This window comes from Hemitrygon akajei, chromosome 2 (assembly GCF_048418815.1).
Source record: "Hemitrygon akajei chromosome 2, sHemAka1.3, whole genome shotgun sequence".
Lineage (NCBI taxonomy): Eukaryota > Metazoa > Chordata > Chondrichthyes > Myliobatiformes > Dasyatidae > Hemitrygon > Hemitrygon akajei.
Window position 1 is genome coordinate 36,009,875 of NC_133125.1, and position 24,657 is coordinate 36,034,531.

At 43.0% G+C, this 24,657-nt stretch overlaps 1 protein-coding gene across 7 annotated transcripts in view; it reads right to left on the reverse strand.

The window, feature by feature from the left end:
• The window catches only part of LOC140740719 (protein prune homolog 2-like), a 323,553-nt gene that overhangs the window by 31,061 nt on the left and 267,835 nt on the right, over positions 1 to 24,657 (reverse strand). For all 7 annotated transcript variants that reach the window (XM_073070219.1, XM_073070202.1, XM_073070196.1 and 4 more), the window contains 2 exons: positions 8,202 to 8,378; positions 2,670 to 2,772 (listed from right to left, as the gene is read on the reverse strand). In XM_073070219.1, coding sequence (XP_072926320.1) covers positions 2,670 to 2,772; positions 8,202 to 8,378 — 280 coding nt within the window. The remainder of the gene's footprint in view (positions 1 to 2,669; positions 2,773 to 8,201; positions 8,379 to 24,657) is intronic.

A 24,657-nucleotide genomic window follows, 5' to 3' on the forward strand; every position in this document is an offset into this window, starting at 1 on the left:
TATTTTTTGTAGTGTAATATATAGTTGATGTAAAAAATTATATTGCACTAATCTTAATCGAACGTTTATTGTATTTGTCATACTCTCAAGACATAGTCTTGACCAGTTTTTTTCTTCAATTTTGATATTCAAATCACTTTCCCATTTTTGTCTTGACTTATGTACTCCTTGTTTAATTGCCTGTTTTTGAATCAAATTATACATACAAGAGATAAATTTTTTAATCTTTCCTTTTTGAATTAAAGTTTCTATTTCATTGGGTTTCGGTAGTAACATTGTTTGACCTAACTTTTCTCTTAAATGAGCCCTTAGTTGAAAGTAACAAAAAAGAGTGTTGTTTGATACTTTATATTTATTCTTTAATTGATCAAATGACATTAATATACCTCCTTCAAAACAATCTCCTATATATCTAATCCCTTTTTGAAACCAATTATATAAAAGTTGATTATCCATTGTAAAAGGAATAAGTCTATTTTGAATTAAAGATCTCTTTGCTAATAAGGATTTCTTTGTCTCATCGTCAACATTTATCTTATTCCATAAATCAATCAAATGCTTTAATATAGGAGATTCTTTCCTTCCCGTATCCATTTAGATTCCCATTTATATATAAAGTCTTCTGGTATGTTTTCTCCTATTTTATCTAGTTCTATTCTGATCCATGCCGGTTTATCTTTCTCAAAAAAAGATGCAATAAATCTAAGTTGATTTGCTTTATAATAATTCTTAAAATTTGGAAGTTGTAACCCTCCTAGCTCAAATTTCCATGTCAATTTTTCCAATGATATTCTTGACATCTTACCTTTCCAAAGAAACTTCCTCACATATTTATTCAGCTCTTGAAAAAACTTCTGGGGTAATTGTATTGGTAGTGATTGAAATAAGTATTGTAATCTAGGGAATATATTCATTTTTATGGTATTTACTCTACCTACTAATGTTATTGGTAATACCATCCATTTATCAAGATCTTCTTGAATTTTTTTCAATAGTGGTAAATAATTTAATTTGTATATGTTCTTTATATCATTATCAACTCTTATACCTAAATATTTTATACCATTTGCCGGCCATCTAAATTGGGTTATTGATCGACATTGATTATAGTCTCCTTTAGTAAGAGGTAAAATTTCACTTTTATCCCAATTTATTTTGTAACCTGATACTTTCCCATATTCTTCTAATCTATAGGATACTGATTCAAATTTTATAGCAATTGCAACATGCTTTTTAAATCTATTTAATCAAATCCATTCCTTCATGAACTAAATAAATATGTACTCTTTTGATATAAATATTAAAATGAAATTCTAAATTAAGTAAAAACAAGGTAAAAATTTTTGTGGATAAAATTACAATAAATAAATATTAGATAGATAGATAGATAGATAGATAGATAGATAGATACTTTATTCATCCCCATGGGGAAATTCAACATTTTTTCCAATGTCCCATACACTTGTTGTAGCAAAAACTCATTACATACAATACTTAACTCAGTAATAATATGATATGCATCTAAATCACTAACTCAAAAAGCATTAATAATAGCTTTAAAAAAAAGTTCTTAAGTCCTGGCAGTTGAATTGTAAAGCCTAATGGCATTGGGGAGTATTGACCTCTTCATCCTGTCTGAGGAGCATTGCATCGACAGTAACCTGTCGCTGAAACTGCTTCTCTGTCTCTGGATGGTGCTATGTAAACTACAGTTTTTTTTGAAAATGAACTATGTTTACTCAAAATTGTGAAATGGTAATATTAAAATTGGTACATAGGAACAGCATATATTTATGTCAAGGCAAACATCGTGGTTGAACATTGGATCAATACTGTCCACAAATATTTTTTCCTATGTCCTCACAGTGAAACCTGATCAACAACCACAATTTGGTTATTTAATTTCCTGTAAACAGTATGTCAACCCTCAGTGAGTCTCATAACATGCCATGAACCAGGGCGAATCATGGATTTTGCACTGAATTTAAACGTTACTGTTTATTTCTAATTTGAGATCTCTCCTAATATTAAAGTATTTCAGTTCTTGGATCTTCATATCTATTCAACAGATATCATTCAGTGCAAACACACATAGAAAGCTATTTTAAAACACATTGATTAAATCAGTTTTACATATTAATGGTGGTTATTCACTTTCCACACACTTCAGTTGAAATGGATGATTCTAAGATAAGAGATCTTAACTAAATTTGTCCAAAATTATAAAGCTGAAGACTGCTAGGACAACAATGAATCTATAAAGAGTTGTCTAAGAACAGTGGCATAAATTAATTCCATTGTAATAAAGAATTATAGCTAAGAGTTGTTTATTTTAAATATCAGCGTAGTTCATGGACTTATGCAATTCAGTGGTAGTGGGTCTATGCCAGTATCTCCGCAGGAAAGGGGAGGTGAAACTGATCAGCATCAGTGGCACAAAATGTTTCAGGTCAACAATCTTTCTTCAGAACCCATCTTTATTAAAAGCAAATTGCCTGTAACATTGACGCCACTTTCTCTCCAAGAAAGTGCTGAGTGTTTCTAGCATTTTGCAGTCCTTCTTAAATCCAGATGAAAGTTTATTCACTTCATAAGTAGAATTTAAGAGTTCAATGTAATTATTTGGTTATGAATCAGAACAGATACATAAATTGTACTATTTTACTCACAAAAAGAGGTTCTCCATGATATAGTTATAGTCTGGTCTGCTACTCTCAGGCAGGAAGCATGCAGCAAACACAATGATAGCATTAAGCCCATCACTATAGTATCCTGAGGAAAAGAAGATATTTGTTTGTTGTTGTGCAGTATTAATGGCATAATCTAAAATATTTCAGTATTGCAGAGGAAAAGAAAATATATTAATTGTAGCAGCAGCTCAACTCTTATTTCTCAGATCATTAATTGTCAATCAGTTGTCCATTGGAGCTGTAAGCATTCTTTTTCACCTCAGAAGGCTGAGGAAATTTGGTCTGGGCCCCCAAATCCTAAGAACTTTCTACAGGGGCACAATTGAGAGCATCCTGACTGGCTGCGTCACTGCCTGGTCTGGGAACTGTACTTCCCTCAATCGCAGTACGCTGCAGAGAGCAGTGTGGACAGCCCAGCGCATCTGTAGTTGTGAACTTCCCATGATTCAGGACAATTACAAAGACAGGTGTAAAAAAAAAAGGGCCCAAGGGATCATTGGGGACCCAAGTCATCCCAACCACAGTCTATTTCAGCTGCTGACATCTGGGAAACGGTACCGCAGCATAAAAGCCAGGACCGACAGGCTCTTGGACAGCTTCTTCCACCAGGCCATCAGACTGATTAACTCACGCTGATTTGAGTGCATTTCTATGTTACATTGACTGTTCTATTTATTATAAATCACTATGATTGCACGTTTAGACAGAGACATAACGTAGAGATTTTTATTCAAGTACGTGAAGGATGTAAGAAATAAGTCATCTCAATTCAATTCAATTCTGCTTTGTTATTTCATTGTCTATATTTGTGAAAAAAATCACAAGTCTATTAAACAATATACATACATGATGACTTCTGAAAGTCCCTTTTAAAACTATTTGAGTGGGGAATTCCAATAGTCTGAACAGGAACTCTAAATAGCACCATTGATAAAGAAACGAGTCCCTAAGGAAGGTTGTTGCAGTTACAATTTACACATATTTAGTTCTCTTTCTATACCCTGTAAGATCAGAAAAGTATAGAAACATATCTATCACAATATTCCTTTATTTGCTTGAAATAAATATTCTGTGAAAGAGGTACTCAGCCTAATAAGCTGTGAGAGACTCAAGTTAGTGAGATAAATATTTAGTTTATTCCCATTCTGTGTAAGTAACTGTTGAGGTATACTGTATCATTACCAAGTGCAGTACTTGAGGAAAGCAAGCGTATAAATCAAAGTTTCGATAACTTCAATCCTATTCTTTCATTCAAAAGAAAAGCAGCTAGAAGAGAAAGTTAAGTATTTAGTAAGATCAATAGGCTTTCATGACACACCATTTTTACGTTAATGTAGGTCTTCTAGATTAACAAAAGATAGTATGGACCCTAAACAAATTTCTGTCCAGTTAATCACATAAGCACAATTTATTTCTGGTCTCAGTTATTGTTAAGTAATCACCCTTTGTTATCCTTTAAAGGCTTTAGCTATTGGATTGAGTCCAACTCCAGAAACTTTGCTATTGAAAAATTACAAAGCAGGAGGAAGAAAACAGTAATATGAAACAAGAGACAGGTGGAAACGCTAAAATAAACTGAGATTTTAACCCTACAGAAACCTGTCTTTATTTCATTTCATTTTTGCTATGGTGAAGCCCAAAAAAAATTGTGTATTTCTCTAGAAAATTGTTTAGCATGTTGGCGCTGTGTATTGATCCTTGACCAAGACTCCAACCCAAAAGGAATAACTTTGGTATTCTGTCCCCCTAATCCCAGGTCATTTTTCTGACACACAGTTCCTCCATCAACAAAGCAGGTTAAAATGTATTAAGAGCTCACACACAAAATGCTGGAGGAACTCAGCAAGCCAGGCAGCATCTACGGAAAAGAGCACAGTCGACCTATTGGGCCGAAACCCTTTGGCAGAACTGGTGAAATAAAAGCTGAGGAGTTGTCTTAAAAGGTGGGGGGCGGGGAGAGAGAAACATAAGGCGATAGGTGAAACCTGAAAGAGGTGGGATGAAGTAAGGAGCTGGGAAGTTGATTGGTGAAAGAGACAGAAGGCCATGGAAGAAAGAAAAGGGGAAGGAGCAGCAGAGGGGGGCGATAGGTGGGCAAGGAGATAAGGTGAGGGAGGGAAAAGGGGATGCAAAATGGTGAAGGGGAGTGGGGGCATTACAGGAAGTTCGAGAAATCAATGGTTTTTGTCGTCAGGTTGGAGGCTATCCAAACGGAATAGAAGAAGTTGTTCCTCCAACCGAAGTATGGCCTCACCACGACAGTGGAGGAGGCCACGGACGGACATATTAGGAAGTGGAATTAAAATGGGTGGTCACTCAGAGATTCCACTTTTTCTGGCTTTTTCCTGTACTCTTTTCCATAAATGCTGTCTGGCCTGCTGAGTGCCTCCAGCATTTTGTGTGTGTTGCTCGGATTTCCAGCATCTACAGATTTTCTCTGGTAAGTTAAGAGCTCAGAGACTTCAGCCTGCACCCCTCCTTGTAAAGCTGGATCCTGGACTTCCTGTTGGATCACCAGCAAATGGTAAGGATGGGCTCTCTCAACTCAGGCCCTCTGACCCTCAACACAGGAGCCCCCAGGGCTGTATCCTGAGCCTGCTCCTCTACTCCCTTATTCACCCACGACTGTGTTGCCATGCACAGCTCCAATCTGCTGATCAAATTTGCAGATGACATGACATTGATTGGCCTCATTTCCAACAATGATGAGATAGTCTACGTAGGAGAAGTCAATGTCCTGACACAGTGGTGTCAAGAAAACAACCTTTCCCTCAATGTCAAAAAAATGAAGGAGTTGATTGTGGATTACAAGAGGAATGGAGACAGGTTAGGCCCTTATTGACATCAATGGGACTGTCGCTGAGAGGGTGAGTAGTTTCAAGTTCCTCGGTATACACATCACTGAGGATCTCACCAGGACTGTACATACTGACTGTGTGGTGATAAACGCAGAACAGTGCCTCCTTCACCTCAGACAGCTGAAGAAGTTCAGCATAAGTCTCCAAATCCCTAGGATTTTCTACAGGAGCACCATTGAGAGCATCCTGACTGGCTGTGTCATCGCCTGATACGGGAACTGTGCTACTTTCAATGGCTGGGCACTGCAGAGAGTGATGTGGACAGCACAGCGCATCTGTAGATGTGAACTGTCCTCTATTCAGGACGTTAATAGCAGCAGGTGCGTAAAAAGGGCTTGGAGGATCACCAGGACCTCCAGCTACCCCAACCGCAAACGGTTTCAGCTACATGCTTCCATCTTGCAAATGGTACTGCAGCATGTAGCTGGTACGTACAGGGCATGTGAGATCCTTGGTGATGTGTATGCCGAGGAACTTAAAGCTGTTCACCCTCTCAACCCCAAATCCATTGATGGCAATCGGGATTAGCCCGTCTCTAATCCTCCTGTAATCCACAACCAGCTCCTTTGTTTTTGCGAAATTGAGGGAGAGGTTGTTTTCTTTGGAGGTTGCCTGGGCATGCCATAGCTTAAAAAAACAGTTTCAGTCTAAAATAACTAAGAGTTTTCTTCTAATCACCAGTTAAGTGAAGGGATGAACTTTTAATAAGCATAGTTAATAATATTTTCAGGTAATAGCTTCTTGCTAAGTACCTTGCAAGAAATGTACCATTTAGATTCCCTCAGAATCACTCAGCTCCAAACTTATTCCAAATCTTGCTCCAGATTTAGTGATTGCAGCTGAATAGCAAAGGAGAGATCAAACTGACTACCACTGACAGCAACATATCTTCTAAGCATTTAAGACACAAGGGGACCTTAACACTTAAGATTAGATTATCTTTATTTGATACGTATACACGGAAACATACAGTGAATGGCACCATTTGCACAGAAGATGTGCTGGAGGCGGCACACAAGTGTCGCAGAACTTCTGGCTCCAGCATAACACACCCACAACTTACTAACCCTAACTCATACACCTTAGGAATGTGGGAGGAAACCAGAGTCCTCGGAGGAAACCCAAACAGTCACAGGAAGAACATGCAAAGTCCTCACAGACAACAGTAGGGAATGAACCCTGGCCTAATGCTGTAAAGTGTTATGCTGACTACTATGCTATTGTGCTACCGCTTTTTTGGGATCTGAGGGTAATACATTGGGGTAGATTTACTGTGTATCTGTTATAAAGAATACTGCTGTGGTTGTTGTCAGACTCAATATAAACTGAATAAATCTGCAAGCCAAGTATCTTCAAGCCTTTAATCAATGGCCTGTCTTGCATCATAAGTACAAGATGATGGAGTCTGGGGCCAAAAGTAACAGCTGGAAGAATTCAGTGTATTAAACAGTATCTGTACAGGCAAGAGGGATGTGTCAACATTTAAGATTGAGACCATGCATCAGGTCTTGAGGGAGAAAGGAAAGGCGGCCAGTATATGGAAGTGGAGGGTAGATTGCTGGAACCAGATGAGATAGATGGGGCAGATGGAGGTGAAATAATGGAAAAAGCTGAACAAAAGGAAAGAGAAGTTGGGTGAAGTCATGGAGAGGAAAAAGGAGTATAGCCAACAATAATACAGACATAGCTGGGGCCCATGTAAGCGCCAATGGGCACACCTTTGATTTGAAATGAATTAACCTGCTTAGTAACATAGCTCAATGAAGAAAGTAGCCCCTACAGTAGTGTCACAGTAAGTTTTGCAGCTGCCTCACAGATCCAGAAACCTGGGTATAATTCTGAGATCGGATGCTGTCTAGCTGGAATCATATATTCTCTGTGATCGTGTTGCTCCAGTTATTGCCTGCATCCAAAGGACATGTGGATTGGTAAGTAAACTGACCATTCTAAACTGGCCTTAGTGAACATACGATTGGTGGAATTGGGAAAGGTAAATGTTGCTAATGGAAATGTGGGAAGAAAAATTTGGTGCTTAATGATCGGCATGGACACAGTGGGCCAAAGGGGCTACTTCCAAGCTGTATGGCTCGGAAATAACGTAGGGATGGAATTGTGCAGGGTACTAGCTAGTCATGATGCATCAAATGGCGTTCTTTCATCAACACATGCATAAGATACACTGTAAGCAATTTACAAGGACCACTTTAATAAATTCTTATCTCTATGAACTCTATCACCGGTAGTAGTTTAAGAACATCAACATCTTCATGTTGTATTTGAAGTCACTGTACACTAAATTCAACATGTATCACCAATAGGTCAATAACCTGGAAAATGTAATCAAACATCATTGTAGACGTATTATCATTATGCAAAGGTCATCAAGGACAAAGCTCACAACCAGAACCATTTTATTATGATTCAAAAATTTAAAAATTAGGAAATGAAAGGTTACATTTTCTTAAAGATGTAGGTTTAAGTGAGTGAAGCTGATACTCATTTATTGAGACCAGTCTAGGAAAATCCACAATTTACTACAACTTCTTAATATATGGCACTGGAGTTGAGCCAAACATGAAATAGCATAAAGCTTGTTAAATAATCTAAGTTATGTTTTCCTTCAAGAGAGGAATTCTTTGATGAAATGCCTTACCCCCATGAGAGACAACTTTTCTGTAAGGTTCAATAGCTTTCATGTCAATCCTGTGTTCTTGTTCCCCAATGACAACAGTTCGCCATAACCGGTTATCAGTACGTTCCTCTTCAGCTGTATATTCTGGTATAGGTTCTGCCACTTCTCTCCCCATATTGACTGTGCTTGGTGTTTCATCTAAAAGACAATACTTGTAATAAATATTCAGCATTCAGCTGTATGTGCAATATACACAATTTTATAAAGATTGCTTTTATCAACAATAAAGACACAAGACAGCAAAATACTTGAAAATGGCAAAGCAGCAGTCTTGTAGCATCAATCAAATAGAAAAGATGCATTTGATATTTCAGAGTCCTACACCCCCTTCAGAACTAAATAATATTAAATAGAATAAAAAGTTGAAATAACCTATGCAGTGCTCGGTATAAAAGATGAAACATAAAATATTAGTTGGTCAGGTGGCTATGTAATGGTGTTGGGGCATAATGAGGGCATAAATAATATACTGGAGAGGTTAACTGGGAATCTGCAAATTAGTCAGGCTAAGACTTCACTAGAAGTGGATAAACAAATCTACAGTGACAAAAGAGTCATAAAATTCTAGTTTGTTACTAGAACAGGGTCCTGTATTGGAGAAGGGGATTATGAGAAAAATTATAAAAATTCACTTTAGCCGCAGTGGTTCTCATTGTAAATCTAAGGTCATGAAAACATTTCGGTACCAGATTTTATGCACCAACACTGACAGGCAGAGGAATTTCTCTTTCACTTGGCAAAGTTAATGTAGCATAGCATAGCAGGTCATCCTACTGTCTTAACACTCCAGTAACCCTGGACTGGCCTTCTGATGACCTACAGTACATGTGGAGTTGCACATTCTAAATGTGACCATACGGGTGTTATGGTTTCCTCCCACATTCTAAAGAAATGCTGATTGTTTGGTTAATTGGCTGTAGTAAATTACCTCTAATATACATGTACACCACAAGAAAATTGGAGGGAGAATTGATGGGAATATGAAAGAGACTAAGTTACAGGACAAGGAATTAATGACACTGCTGGGCTTTGACAACCCTCAAAATCTTACAGCACATGAGAACAGGAGCAATATACCCAAAAATGAGTGTCAGCAGATACAATGACACTGTTAAGGCTGGATAGTTCTTCAGCAGCAACCCGGTCATTTGACGACATATTTAAATAGGATATTATAGGCATTGTATCTCAGAATTCATTAGCCATAAAAGCTCAATCAATCAGGCTCACCCATCATGATGCCATTCCAACTTAACAACAATTGAAGGAAGCACTTTGCTTGGTCATGATCAGCTAAAGCCAGATAAACTGATATGCAAATTACAAAGTCACCTGTGACTAACATTTATTTGAAAAGACAGCAAAGGATAAGAACTGTTCAGGAACAGGAACACTCAGGCTCCTGAACCAGTAGGGATAACTTCACTCACTTCACTTGCCTCATCACTGAAATGTCCCACAACCTATGGACTCACTTTCAAGGACTCTTCATCTCATGTTCTGGATACTTATTGCTTATTTGTTTATTATTATTATTATTATTATTATTATTATTATTATTATTATTATTTATTTTTTTCTTCCTTTTTGTATTTGCACAATATGTTGGTTTTTGCATACTGGTCATCTGTCAGTGCAGTCTTTCATTGATTTTATTATGGTTATTGGGTTTATTGAGTATGCCCACAAGAAAATGAATCTCAGGGTTGTATGTATGTACTTTGATAATAAATTTACTTTGAAATTTGGAAGGATAACAGCAGTCAATATAGGCCTCATGCCCGCTGCCAAATTCATCTAAGATGTTATAGGGGATGTTGTCCTTTCGATTTGCTGTGTAGAGTGTCAGACTGTACTACTCTTCACAGTATTTCTGTTTCAGCAAGTATCTGGTAGTCCATCCAACAGTGAGCACCTCTGCTGCTTGATCGCACACCGCTTCCACTTAATAGTTTTTAGCATCTTAGTCTTTTCCATCAGCCTCAACAAAGATGGCCAACGGTTTGAAATGTTTTTGACCCTGCTGTAAAGGATATCAAGTGAAGAAAAGTAAATCGTGCAAATAGCATTTAATGGCTGATTTTTGCATCCATTTAATTCAAGACACACAACAGCATCAGGAATGTAATATATAGATAATGGTACAAAAAATTTCAAATTACGCTGCTTTGGAAAATTATTTTTCACCTTAATAATCACATGTAATTGTTATTAGCAACTATGAAAAAACTTGATTTATATTAAAAGTAAATGCTTTTAATGTAGCTTCTAGTCAAATTTAGCAGTTTATGTATATTGGCTTTGCCATCTGTCAGATTTTGTTTAATCTAACACTAGTGCAACAAATAGCTCGATGCTTCTGGTCACTGTTTCTTCATTTCACTTGTGAACGTTAAAACTATTGATAGAAACAGCTGTCACTGTGAATATTTCACAACATAAAGTAGTTCAGCATTTTTCATTAGGAATATTGTTCATCTCAGCAGAGTGGTGTTCATGAGATTTGTCAATACGAACGCAGTGAGCAATAAGGCACCTGCCTTGGCTGAAGCAACTTCAATGTGGTAAATGAATCCTGTCATGAGATTCCACTGCTCTCAACAAAGCCAAACTAACCTACTGATAACCACCGAGAAGTCTATGTAGATATAGTGAACATAAAACAATATAGCACAGTATGGGTCCTTTGGCCCCTGATACTGTGTCAACCCTTTACCTACTCCAAGATCAATTTAATGCTTCCTTCCCACATCACCCTCCATTTTTCTTTCACCTTAAATATCCCTAACATGTCTGCCTCTACCACCACCTCTGGCAGTGTGTTCCAGAGCCCCTGCCTTTCTTTTGATCACCTTAAAATTACGCCCTCTCATATTAGCCATTTCCTTCCCGGGTAAAGGGTGCTGGCTGTCAACTCTACTAATGCCTCTGGTCTCTTATGCACCTCTATCAAGTCACCTCTCATCCTCCTCCATTCCAAAGTGAAAAGCCTTAGCTTTGCTCAACCTTTCCTCATAAAACATGGTCCCTAATCCAGGCAGCATCCTGGTAAATCTCCACTGCACTTCACTGGAGCTTTCACATCTTTCCTATAATGAGTTGACCAAAATTGAACACAATACAGGATGGCATGCCATTATAGTAGCCAGTGTAATATCTTATAGCGCCAGCTGTAGGAACAAGATTCAATTTCTCCCACTGTCTGTAAGGAGCCTGTAATTCTCCCTGTGACCATGTCCTCCGACCTTTCATACTAGTTCCCATCTGCCTACAGCCTACGACCAAGCTTAAACCATATATATGTATGTATGTATGTATGTATGTATGTATATATATAGTTGGGCTTAGGGCTTTTGTTCCAAAGGAGATGAAGAGAGAAGATGCCAGGGAGAACCGGTGGTAGCATACGATCGGTGGGAGACCCGTTTGTTCGAGATGGATTGCGAGCGACATTTGGAAGATGGTGTGTGCGTTCACATTGACCGAGGGCCCAGCGCGCGAGTTTCAGAGAAGTTCAAGATGAGATCCAACTTGTGCACATTTGACTGTTTCATTAGAATGAGCCCTTTTCTTTTTGGTACTCTTTAATGTCTATTTAATTAAGATTCATAAACATAATTCCTTTAATTGTATACGGTGTACTGAGTGTTATTTCGTGGCATTAATTTGTAACAGGGTAGCAAATGACACAGTATCCACACAAACCGGCGTTTGTGGTGGGATCGAGTGCACCTCAATGTCACAAATTTGGTGGGGTTGGAGGTTGTCTTCCCTAGACTCACGCAGCCAAGGAAACTGGGGTATTTCATATATATATGTATGTATATTGGTAAATACATCCTGCAACATTACATTGAAATTCACAATAATTTTACTTTATGTACTATCTGGCTTCTTTTACTTTGTGTCCTAGCTTTATATAGAAAGATTTATCTTGCACAGCATTAAGTGAATTTTTAATAGATTTGGGGATATTTCTATTACCATCACAATCATGCAATTCTCCTTGCTTTCTACTGCAAACAGATGAGCTTTACAGTCTGACATCCTGCCAAATGTGGGACAGCTACTTAACCTTCAACTGTCCAATCTGCATTTCTAATCTTACCAATGACTGCCAGGTACAATGAAGTTACTCACAAACAAAGCAGGTCCCAAAGATTGCCATCTTTGAATGACACTAGCAACTTTATTTGCATTATTGCTATTCACAGTCTTTTGTAGAGCCAAACAAACCTTTTGGCACACCACATCCTTGCCAATGGATTTTCCCCCCATCTACACTAATACCCAACTGCCCACATTAGTGTACAATGTCCTGTGTATGTTACTCAAAATGGGTTTTTTTGGTTTGTTAAGAGTAGGAATGCCTCTTTGTCTGATAAGTGTTTCTCTCGCAGTTGTTTCGCTTTATACTTGCTGATATGGTAATTGTATTCATTTGTTAACCAATGGGGAATGTTATTTTGTCTTGTGAGGCTGGGCACGTGGGGAAGGGGTTTTCGCGGGCTTTTGGTGGAGAGTCGGGAGGAAGACGCCGAGGAAGGTGGACTGCGCTGCACTGCTCGGAAGACCACCGGGGGGGTCCTAGGTGCGAAGACGTGGAGGTCGGAGGCAAGCGACGAGGGGTCGAATGGTTCGATGGTTGAGCTCCAACGATGTGCACTAAACTGACTGAACTTTGATAAGTTGGCACCTTTTGTTTTTTTCCTTGCATATATATTGTATTGCCTAATACTCTTTTAATTTTAGTAAACTCTTTAAAGTGTATTTCATAACGGTATTTGTTGTGGGTTTGATACTGTGGGGGGGCGCGAGGCATAAACTCGATTCTCACAGCACCTGCGTGTACGGGAGGCGGGGTTAGTTTGTGGCTGGATCTCCTTTTCCCCTAGACATATACCAGCCTGTTGGGTAAGTGCTACATTTGTGGGGGCTCATCCGGGATTGGATTGTCAGGGGTTGTGGAATCGCGCAGGCAGCAGAGCGGAGATGGACAGAGATAAGATTGTTAGCTGGTGCTAGTTGGAAGATGTACCGGTGCAGTATGCCTGTGCAGTGAGCGGAGTGGATTTTCGAGTTTCGGGAGACGCGTTAGTGCGAGGCTTAAGTTTGGTAAAAGGTATTGGGCAGGTAGAATTGGTAGCTAGACGGTGTGGTAAAGAAGTGGAGTCTAGCTGGGTGTTGGTTCATACGAATGCTGACGTCATGACGTTGGAACTGCCGGCGACGGTCAGTGTTCCGGGGGAGGCGGGGCCGTGGGGGCTCCACACCCTCTCAGAGGATGAGGCTGAGGAGCTAGAGCTAGAGGTGGACCCCAGAGAGGTGCCCGGCACTAGTAAAGGGAGGTGGGAGGAGGGAGTCATGACTAGGCTCCGCTCCCCAGGTAGGGTGGAAGCCTTGGAGCTGGCAGCTGCACTTAACTCCCTGGTGGGAGTGGCCGAGAGGCCACGGCTGAAGCTGGGGGTGTTCTCCGGAGCCAAGCCTACTCCGGATGGGGAGGTGGACTATGAGACCTGGATCGAGCATACGTCTTTGATGTTAGAGGAGTGGCCAGGCTCGGAGGAGGAGAAGAGGCAGCGATTGGTGGGAAGTTTGAGGGGTTTAGCAGCCAAAACAGTCCGGGAGTTGAAAGCTGAGAAGCCTGGGGCCTCAGTGGAGGAATGCATAGAAGTTTTGGAGGGAGCGTTTGGGTTGTCAGGGGAACCCTGGCTGCTTTTAGCGGAGTTCCAACGCCTGGAACAACGGAGAGGGGAAAAGCTCTCTGAGTACATATTTAGGATGGAGGGGATGCTTACGGGGTTGCGGCGCCCGGGGGTAGCGTGAGGATGAGTCAGATATTCAGTGGCTCTCTGGAGGAGGACAAGGTGGCGTGGACTATCCGGCAGGCTTATAGGAAAGGCTCCCCTCCATCGTTCGGGCAACTGATTAGAGAGGTGTGGGAGGAAGAGAGAGCATTGGGGTGGAAAAGGGGCGCGGGCCTACGGGAGCGATCCTCAGCGATACAGGAAGTGGTGGCTGGGTGGAGGAATGACAACCCACCGAGGGGTAGAGAACCCCCTCTGGAGGGGAGGGACAGGGGAGGTACCCACTCCCGGGGGCGACCAGTGCAGTGGGTTGGGAGTGGGAGCCGTCCTGGAAGAGGAGGGGCGGCAGGCAGCATGTGCTTTAACTGTGGGAAAGAGGAGCATTTCAGGCGGGTCTGTGGGCGACCGAGGGTGTGCTATAGCTGTGGAGAGGAGGGACACTTTAGGTGGGATTGTGAGAGACAAGGAGTCCCGCGGAGGACAAGCCCCCCTGCGAGAGGGAGAGGTGTTGGGAAACTTAGGAGAGGCTCAGTGAGGGAACGGACTGGAGCCTGTGGAGGAACACGTTCCCAGAGATCAGCCGGATGACCTCCGGGTGCCCACGCCTCTATTCCGGATGGACCCCGTGCCAGTGTGGGTCTACAGATAGAGGGAGTTTACGCAAAAGCCGTTCTTGATACGGGATCGCAGGTGACCTTATTGTACTGGTCTTTCTACAATCAATATCTAAAGCATTTGCCTGTAACCCCATTTGACGCACTGCAGATTTGGGGTGTGAGCGAGGGTGACTACCTGTACGATGGGTACCTATCGGTGAGATTGGAGTTCTCGGAGGGCGATGTGGGAGTGTCTGAAGCTATTGAGACGTTGGTGTTGGTGTGTCCTGACCCGGTGGAAACCAGTGGTGCTGCCCTCCTGGTGGGGACTAACTCCCCTGTGGTGTGACGACTCCTGGGAGCTTGTAAGGAGAAAGGGGGGGAAGACTTTCTGGAGACCCTCTCGGTGCATCCTGTGTTTCGAGCGGTGTTCGAAGAAGGGGTTGCCTCCCAAGGGCTGGACCCGGAGTGTGAACGAGGGACGGTGTGGTGTACGCAGGCGAGGACCAAGGTGATCCGACCCGGGGAGGTAGCACTAGTGATGGGGACCCCCAGATTCCCAGGAGTGCCGACGGGCGAAGCATTGTTAGTAGACGCCCCGGACAATCTTGAAGGGGAGACACGATTTCCGGCGGGGGCGCTGGTGAGGCCCGAAGTGCAGAGACCAGGGGTGGTACATGCGAGGCGTATAGCTATAAGTGTCAGGAACACCACGGCAAGAGAAATCATCTTTAAGAGGGGAATGCCGCTGGCACATCTGTTCCCGGTGACGGTAATGTCTAGCGTACCAGTGAGGACCCCTAACGGGGAGAGAGCGGAGCATCGAAGGGAGCTGACTGCTGAAGCCTTTAACTTCGGGGATTCCCCTGTGTCGCTGGAGTGGAAATGCAGGTTAGTGGAGAAGATGCTGAAGATGGAAGCTGTTTTTTCTCGGGGCGAGTTTGATGTTGGCTGCTCCAAAAGCACTCGCCACACCATCCGGGTGACGGAGGACACCCCGTTCCGAGAGAGATCCCAGCGGCTGGCTCCAGCAGATGTTGAGGACGTGCGGCAGCACTTGTGCAAGTTGAAGGAGGCCGAAATTATAGCTGAGTCTCGAAGTCCTTATGCGTCCCCAATAGTGGTGGCACGGAAGAAGAATGGGAGAGTGCGCATGTGAGTTGACTACAGGACTTTGAATCGGCAAACTGACCCTGATCAATATACTGTCCCAAGAGTCGAGGATGCGTTGGCCCGCCTGAGCGGTGCGAAGTGGTTCAGTGTGCTGGACTTAAGAAGGGGGTATTACCAGATCCCGATGAGTGCGGGCGATAAAGAGAAGACCACTTTTATCTGCCCACTGGGGTTCTTTCAGTTCGAACGAATGCCCCAAGGCATATCGGGAGCCTCAGCCACCTTCCAGAGGCTCATGGAGAGAACTGTGGGGGATATGAATCTGTTAGAGGTGCTGGTGTACCTGGACGATTTGATAGTGTTTGGATCGACTTTGGAGGAACATGAGGAGAGGCTGTTGAAGGTGTTGGGCCGGCTTAATGAAGAAGGGTTGAAGCTTTCCCTGGACAAATGCCAGTTCTGCAGGTCATCGGTTAGCTACGTTGGCCATGTCATTTCGCAAGAGGGAGTGGCTACTGATCCAACCAAGATAGAGGCCGTGACCACATGGCCGAGACCCCAGAAAGCGGGCGCTCTGCGCTCATTTCTGGGGTTCTGTGGGTATTACCGCCGATTTGTGAAAGGATACGCCAAAATGTGTCACTCGTTGACTCAGCTGTTGTGTGGCTATCCCCCGGTGGGAAAGAAAAGGAAGGGGGACCAGAGGCAGGATACTGGAGGATACTGGAACCCGGCGGAACCTTTTGGCTCGAGATGGGATGATCGATGTGAAGAGGCGTTCCGATCTTTGAAAAGGGCACTGACCCAGGCCCCGGTGTTGGCTTTTGCCGATCCCCAGAAGCCATATGTGCTGCACACGGATGCCAGCCGAGAGGGTCTCGGGGCTGTTCTGTACCAGGAGCATGGCAAAGCATTGAGACCGGTAGCTTTTGTCAGCCGAAGCTTGTCGCCATCTGAGAGAAACTATCCCACTCACAAGTTGGAGTTCCTGGCGCTGAAGTGGGCGGTGGTGGACAAGCTGGGCGATTACCTGTACGGAGCCAAGTTTGAGGTAAGAATGGATAACAATCCTCTCACTTAAATTTTGACTTTGGCGAAGCTGGATGCCACAGGACATCGGTGGCTGTCGGCCTTGTCTGTATATGATTTCAGCCTGAGGTACCGCCCCGGAAGCAAGAATGTCGATGCGGATGCTTTGTCTTGTCGGGAGCCGGGGGAACATGAGAGGGACGAGGAGTGGGAGAGTGTCCCTGCCCCTGGAGTGAAGGCGATGTGTCAGTTTGCTATCACTGTGAAGGCCGAGGGAAGAGGGAGGCTGGAACGAGCCGTGGACCATTTGGGGGTTTTTGACGATGCCATACCCCTAGCTTACTGTGACCTGACTGCACTGCGGACGAAACAGTTGCTGGAACTGAGTCCGGGGGAAGTGGCAGCTGCTCAGCAAAATGACCCGGGCATTGGCACAGTGTGGAGAGCAGTTAAGAAGGGGGTTGTGGCGTTGGCTGAGAAGGCGAAGCACCCATTCGTGCCTCTGTTATTGAAGGCGTGGTCTCGGTTAAAGTTAAAGAACTAAATCTTGTACCGGGTAACGGCGCCTCCGGACCAACCCCGCTGTTGGCAACTGGTCCTGCTGGAGGAGTATTGACAGGCTGTACTCCAGGCCTTACATGATGATTCTGGACACTTGGGGGTGGAAAAGACCTATGGATTACTCAAAGACCGGTTCTACTGGCCCCGGATGAGGGGGGAAGTTGAAGAATACTGTAGGAGATGCAGTCGTTGCATCCGGAGGAAGAACCTGCCAGCGTCGGCGGCTCCACTGTCGCACTTGCAGAGTGCGGGACCTCTGGACCTGGTATGTATGGATTTCCTGTCGATCGAGCCTGACACCAGGAACACTGCGAATGTCTTAGTCATCACCGATCATTACACTCGCTATGCTCAGGCATTTCCCACTAAGGATCAGAAGGCGACGACAGTGGCGAAGGTGTTATGGGAGAAGTATTTTGTTCATTACGGCCTTCCCAGGCGAATCCATAGCGATCAGGGGCGGGACTTTGAGAGCCGCCTTATCCATAAATTACTGACTATGCTTGGGGTTGAGAAATCCAGGACTACCCCTTATCACCCACAGGGAGATCCTCAGCCAGAGAGGTTCAATAGGACCCTGTTGGATATGCTCGGGACACTGGAGACTGGGCAGAAAAGTAGATGGAGTCGTCATATGTCAATGGACAGGAGGAGGAGTATAGGAAACTGATACAGGACTTTGTGATATGGTGCAACTCAAACTACCTGCGTCTCAATATCACCAAGACCAAGGAGATGGTGGTGGACTTTAGGAGATCTAGGCCTCATATGGAGCCAGTGATCATTAATGGAGAATGTGTGGAGCAGGTTAAGACCTACAAGTATCTGGGAGTACAGTTAGACGAGAAGCTAGACTGGACTGCCAACACAGATGCCTTGTGCAGGAAGGCACAGAGTCGACTGTACTTCCTTAGAAGGTTGGCGTCATTCAATGTCTGTAGTGAGATGCTGAAGATGTTCTATAGGTCAGTTGTGGAGAGCGCCCTCTTCTTTGTGGTGGCGTGTTGGGGAGGAAGCATTAAGAAGAGGGACGCCTCACGTCTTAATAAGCTGGTAAGGAAGGCGGGCTCTGTCGTGGGCAAAGTACTGGAGAGTTTAACATCGGTAGCTGAGCGAAGGGCGCTGAGTAGGCTACGGTCAATTATGGAAAACTCTGAACATCCTCTACATAGCACCATCCAGAGACAGAGAAGCAGTTTCAGCGACAGGTTACTATCGATGCAATGCTCCTCAGACAGGATGAAGAGGTCAATACTCCCCAATGCCATTAGGCTTTACAATTCTACCGCCAGGACTTAAGAACTTTTTAAAAGCTATTATTAATGCTTTTTGAGATAGTGATTTAGATGCATATCATATTTTTTACTGAGTTAAGTATTGTATGTAATTAGTTTTGCTACAACAAGTGTATGGGACATTGGAAAAAAGTTGAATTTCCCCATGGGGATGAATAAAGTATCTATCTATCTATCTATCTATCTATATTGGACAATTGGTTCACTGTTGCAATTGTACTCGCAATGATGCTACAGGGTACTCGCCCTATTATCTGATGTTCGGGCGGGAAGCGAGGTTGCCAACTGACTTGTGTTTTGGGGGTGAAGTGGGTGAATTACCCAGGAAGTCCTATCTAAAGTATGTGTCCGACATGAAGAGGGAGTTACAGCGGGCGTACGAGTTGGCCGAGGCGGCGGCTACCAAACAAAATCAGAGGAATAAGATGCGGTATGATCGAAAGGTGAAGTTTGTCCAATTATTGCTGGGCGACCGGGTCCTTTTACGGAATTTAGGACTCCCTGGTAAGCACAAGTTGGCAGACCGATGGGTGGCCAGCCCCTATGTAATAGAGAGCCAGATGCCGAACCTGCCAGTTTACCGGGTGGAACCTGAGGATGGGAAAGGGCCTCTCAAGGTACTCCATCGGAATCACCTGCTGCCCCTGGGTCAAGCGGTGCAGGTGGATAAGGAGCCCAAGTGGGAGGTTGCGCCTAGTACAAGGACTCTGCGAGGGTGCAGAGAAAGGGAAGAGCCCGCTGCTGAAGAGCGGGGACGGGTCCCTCACCCGGGAATGGCTACCGATTCGGAAGAGGACGACTCAGATGAGTGGCCCCTGTTCCCATTCGCTGGCGCTCCAGTACCAGAAGAGGAGGCTCCTGGCCCTTCCCATACTGAGTTGGGTGACAGGAGGGAAGGTCTTGAGGGTCAGATGGAGAGGCAGCCAACATTGGGGGGAGAGAGGGTGGAACCCGAGCGTGAGCCGGAGAGATCTCAGGTGAGGGAGGACCCCCGTGAGGAAGAGGGTGAGGGTCTGTCAGGTAGACCTGGGGTGTCCGAGACAGTGGGTTCACAGGTGAAGAGGGAGCCCAGTGGGGCAGAAGGGGTATCGAGATCTCAGAGAATTAGGCGCCCCCCGGAGCGGTTGACATATGTGGTACCAGGAGAACCGAGTGTGATTTCTACTGCTCTGGGTAGTTATGTCACTGTTTTCTGCACCTGGATTGGGTTTTGTGTGTTGCAAGAAGCGTTGGGGAACTCTGGTAATGCCATGAGGGCATGACATTTGCTGGTGGGGAGAGAATGTACAATGTCCTGTGTATGTTACTCAAAATGGTTTTTTTTGGTTTGTTAAGAGTAGGAATGCCTCTTTGTCTGATAAGTGTTTCTCTCGCAGTTGTTTTGCTTTATACTTGCTGATATGGTAATTGTATTCATTTGTTAACCAATGGGGAATGTTATTTTGTCTTGTGAGGCTGGGCACGTGGGGAAGGGGTTTTCGCGGGCTTTTGGTGGAGAGTCGGGAGGAAGACGCCGAGAAAGGTGGACGTGCGCTGCACTGCTCGGAAGACCACCAGGGGGTCCTAGGTGCGAAGACGTGGAGGTCGGAGGCAAGCGACGAGGGGTCGAATGGTTCGATGGTTGAGCTCCAACGATGTGCACTAAACTGACTGAACTTTGATAAGTTGGCACCTTTTGTTTTTTTCCTTGCATATATATTGTATTGCCTAATACTCTTTTAATTTTAGTAAACTCTTTAAAGTGTATTTCATAACGGTATTTGTTGTGGGTTTGATACTGTGGGGGGGCGCGAGGCATAAACTCGATTCTCACAGCACCTGTGTGTACGGGAGGCGGGGTTAGTGTGTGGCTGGATCTCCTTTTCCCCTAGACATATACCAGCCTGTGTCTTTGAAAAAGAGTAAACAGTTGACGTTTCAGGCTGAGACCCTTCATCAGGTCTGGAGAAAAAAGATGAGGAGTCAGAGTAAGAAGGTGAGGGGAGGGGAGGAAGAAACACAAAGTGATAGGTGAAACAGAGGAGGGAGGAGACAAGGGGTGAAATAAAGAGCTGGGAAGTCAATAGGAGGGGGGAATCTAATAGGAGAGGACAGAAGACCATGGAAGAAAGGGAAGGAGGAGGAGCATCAGAGACAAAACTTCTTCACTCAGAGGGTTGTGAGAGTGTGGAATGAGCTGCCAGCGCAAGTGGTCCATGCGAGCACTATTTCAACATTTAAGAGGAGTTAGGATAGGTACATGGATACTAGAGATATGGAGGGCTATGGTCCTGGTGCAGATTGATGGGAGTAGGCAGTTTAAATAGTTTTGGGATGGACTAGATGGGCTGAAAGGCCTGTTTCTGTGCTGTACTTCTCTATGACTCTCTCTCTCTTAGTCCACAATACTTACTGTTTGGAAGTACCAAGCCTGTTGATAATTTCTTGGTTCCTTTCCCATTGCCATTCTTATTTGTAATACGGCATATCACTATTCATCTATCACTGCTGCAGCAGGATCCTGTTATGCCCTTTATGACTCAGCCAGAGTGGCTAAGTTAACAAATTTCATGTTATATGCTGCTGACAATAAATCTGATTCTGATTCTGACAACAGGTGCTGCCACTGCTTCACAACCCAACAACCTGGATTCAGTCCTGGCCTCTGATCCTGTATGGAGTTTGCATGTTTTCCCTATGACAACATGGGCATTTCCCTGGGTGCACCAGTTTCATCCCATGTCCCAAAGGTACGCTGGTGGGTAGGTAGTTATTAACTGTAAGTTACTTCTTAAGTGGATGGTTGGAGAACCAGGTTGGAGGTGATGAGCCTGTGAGAGAGAATAAGCTATAGGAAAATAAGTGAAGGAATGGGAATGGAAATAATACTACCCTCCTGTATCTTGAGCTTTGGGAGACCAATGAAGAGAGTGTGAGCAAAATAGAGCCTAAAGTAGAACTTCATAATTGAAGAAAAGCTAACTGCAAATGTACGAGATGTGCTAAAATTACTTGATCTCCAGAAACATCAGGAAATACCACTAACTGCCTTAGGGGACAACTTAAGCAGTAATAATAGTGAAGAAACATAATACAGTCAAGTTTCTCATCAACTTGACAAGTTAAATAAAAAAGTGGTTGAGGAATTAAAGGAACTAAACCACTGCAGGAACAGTAAACATACCAAAGAAAGATTTTCATGTACAAACACCATTTCTTTACTGAAATATAATCTTGCTTCATCACTGTTTCCTTTCTGTTAAATTGCTAAACAAATTACCAGAGTAACATACGGCATTTTCCTTTGCCAATTAATTTTGCCAAATTGATTGTCCATTTAAAATAAATTGTCTCATTCCTGCACTGAAACAGTGGACTAGGAGATCAATATAATCTATTTATCTGGCAATGGTATATTCTAGTCATAACATTTTCACAATATAAAGTTATATCACATTAAATATTCCAATTCAGTTGACATTTACTGAATACATTACGATGTTTTCAATAGCAAATGAAAAAGTAGTTGGTTGACAAATGAACAACATACAATATATCTGCAAACCGGAGTTACAACTCATGCAAATTTAACTAGACTTGCAGTATGCTGATTGCACTGAAAATCCCAGAGCAAGCTCACTTCAGAATTATTGTTCTGTTAAATGTACCTTACTGGTACATGTATCAATGATTTACTTATACCATCCTGGTATAAGAAAAATTTTAGATTTGAATTTCCAGTAAGATAAATGTCTTGACATTTTTATAGCCTTTCAGAAACCAAAATGATTGGTGGCCTTTTCCAATGACAAGTTGAGTGAGAAATGGAAAGAAATATCAGACAAAAATGATGTCTTGCTTCTTAATGGGAAATTATCAGTGAATCTTCCAAGACAACAGCAAATATTTGCATTAAAATATTTTGAACAATGTATTATTACAAAAACAGTTTGTCAACAAGCCTGAAAATATTTGTTTTCCCGCTGAATAGCTTTTACAGACGTACACAATTTCTAATCTGGATTCCTCTTTTCATTTTTCTTACTTTCCGCATGAGAGACACTGACCCATTTTTCTGCTGTGAGTGCTCAGTGATTAAAAGACTCCTTTGTGTACTCACTAAATCCACATACATTTCTTTGATTACAGATGATAAATATTCAATGCTATTTTCAAGTCAAATCAGCAGTCCTTTTATAATGTTAAGCCAAATGCTTCAAAGGTCCAGCATTCTTCCACAGGAGGAAAACAGGGACTAGAATTTGCTTAAAAAATGTACTGAAGGTATATATCAGAAATAATTGACATCTATAGTGGCTCTGAAATAAATTAAAAATCTATAAGAATTTGACGCAGTACAACAAACACTGAGTTCGAGAGAATAATGGTCTTATTACTGAAATATCAGTAACTGATGATGGAGCAGTGGAGATAGAGTGAAGGAGGTGATTAGTATGCTGGTCACAGAATAAAACAGGAAATAATATGATGGGAGATTCAAAATAAAGGACTCAAAAGAGGCAGCTCTTGGTGATGACTTTCCCTGTGGCAGTCTGCGGAGAGAACTCCTGCAAGTCCCACAAATAGATTTGTCTCCATTCTATAAGATGATCTTGGAGGCTTATGGTTTTGTGAGTTTAGGGATCTGTGAGCAAAGCCCTTCGCTACTGAGCTTTAGGGGTTCAGTAGGCAGACTATCTGTTCCCAATGCTTTGTAACTTGTTAGTTGGGATTTGGTCTTTTTTGAATTTGTGTTAGTCAGAAGTGGCAGAAAGACTGGCCTGAAAAAGTAGCCGAGGGGTGGAATTAAGAGAACTTGAATCAAAGCAGATTGTAACTGAGGAGGTCTCAAAGGATCTCTTCCAACAGGCATTCACAGCCTTTGAAACCTTTAACAACCCAGTCGGGTCATCGCTGTCACTGGGGTTTCTGGGCTTCCCATTCACTCACCATCTACCACTTGTTCTTCAGGTCAACCATTTTCTGCTGCCCCTATACTTCAGCTGCCCTCAGGAACCCGCAGAGCTGTTTCTCTTTTCCCCTTTGTGAACTGGTGAAGCTTTCAATGCAAGAGCCATTCATTAGCTACTTGGTTATTCTCATCAAAGCAGCCCTGGTTCTTCTTGGTAAACCAAGAGTATATGTGTTGGTCTCAATTGACAGTTGTGACATAAAGCTAAGGTGATAGAAGAAAAGTGTAGGCAGTTCCTCAGCTCAATGCGACTGAACAGGTGTATAGGGATACTTAATAATGTGACCAGTAGGAATGAAGTAGGGATTCACTTGAAATCAATTCTGCAAGCACCCTCTATATTGTTTGGAATACTTGAGTTACCATAAAGTAACTAGTCAGTATTTTTTATTACGATGAAACATCTACAGTTTAAAAAGAAAACTGCAGAGTAACAAAAAAGACATTCATTCTTATTTGTAACATATTGAATTCTGATTTTGCATCCTCCTCACTATGTTGGCCCAGCAATTTTGAACTGGAAAGTCTGGCTCCAGCAGAGAAACCAGCAGATTTATTTTATACTGAACTTAAAGAATGCTGTCAAAACATTTCAAATCCAGGTCATTTTCATTGCAAGGCATATCATATTTCAGTATCAGCAGCAAGAGAGAGGAGGAGCTTCTGTCCTTTGCATTGTTGTAGTGAAATGTTTGTCCATGGTCTCTGATGGGTAACATATCACAAGCAGCTGTTATCACAAGTGTATTTGACTTTTAAATGAGCCCATAATGTTGCACTGTCTTTGAAACTTGCCTGCAATGACAGCAAGGAATCAGTGCATCATCCTAATGCGCCCAGGTTCTACACAGCCCCTTGACTCAACACAAATGCCAAAGCTCAAAGTTAACCTGTTTCATTCTTCATCAAATACAAAGAAGCACACTCCTCAAACAATTGCTGCACAACAGAAAGAAGGAGGGAGTTAGCATTGTGCAAGGCTCCACATCCCCATTCCAACAATTTTCTGCAGGAGCACCAGTGAGAGATTCCTGTCTGGCTGCATTATTGTGTGGTACGGTCGCT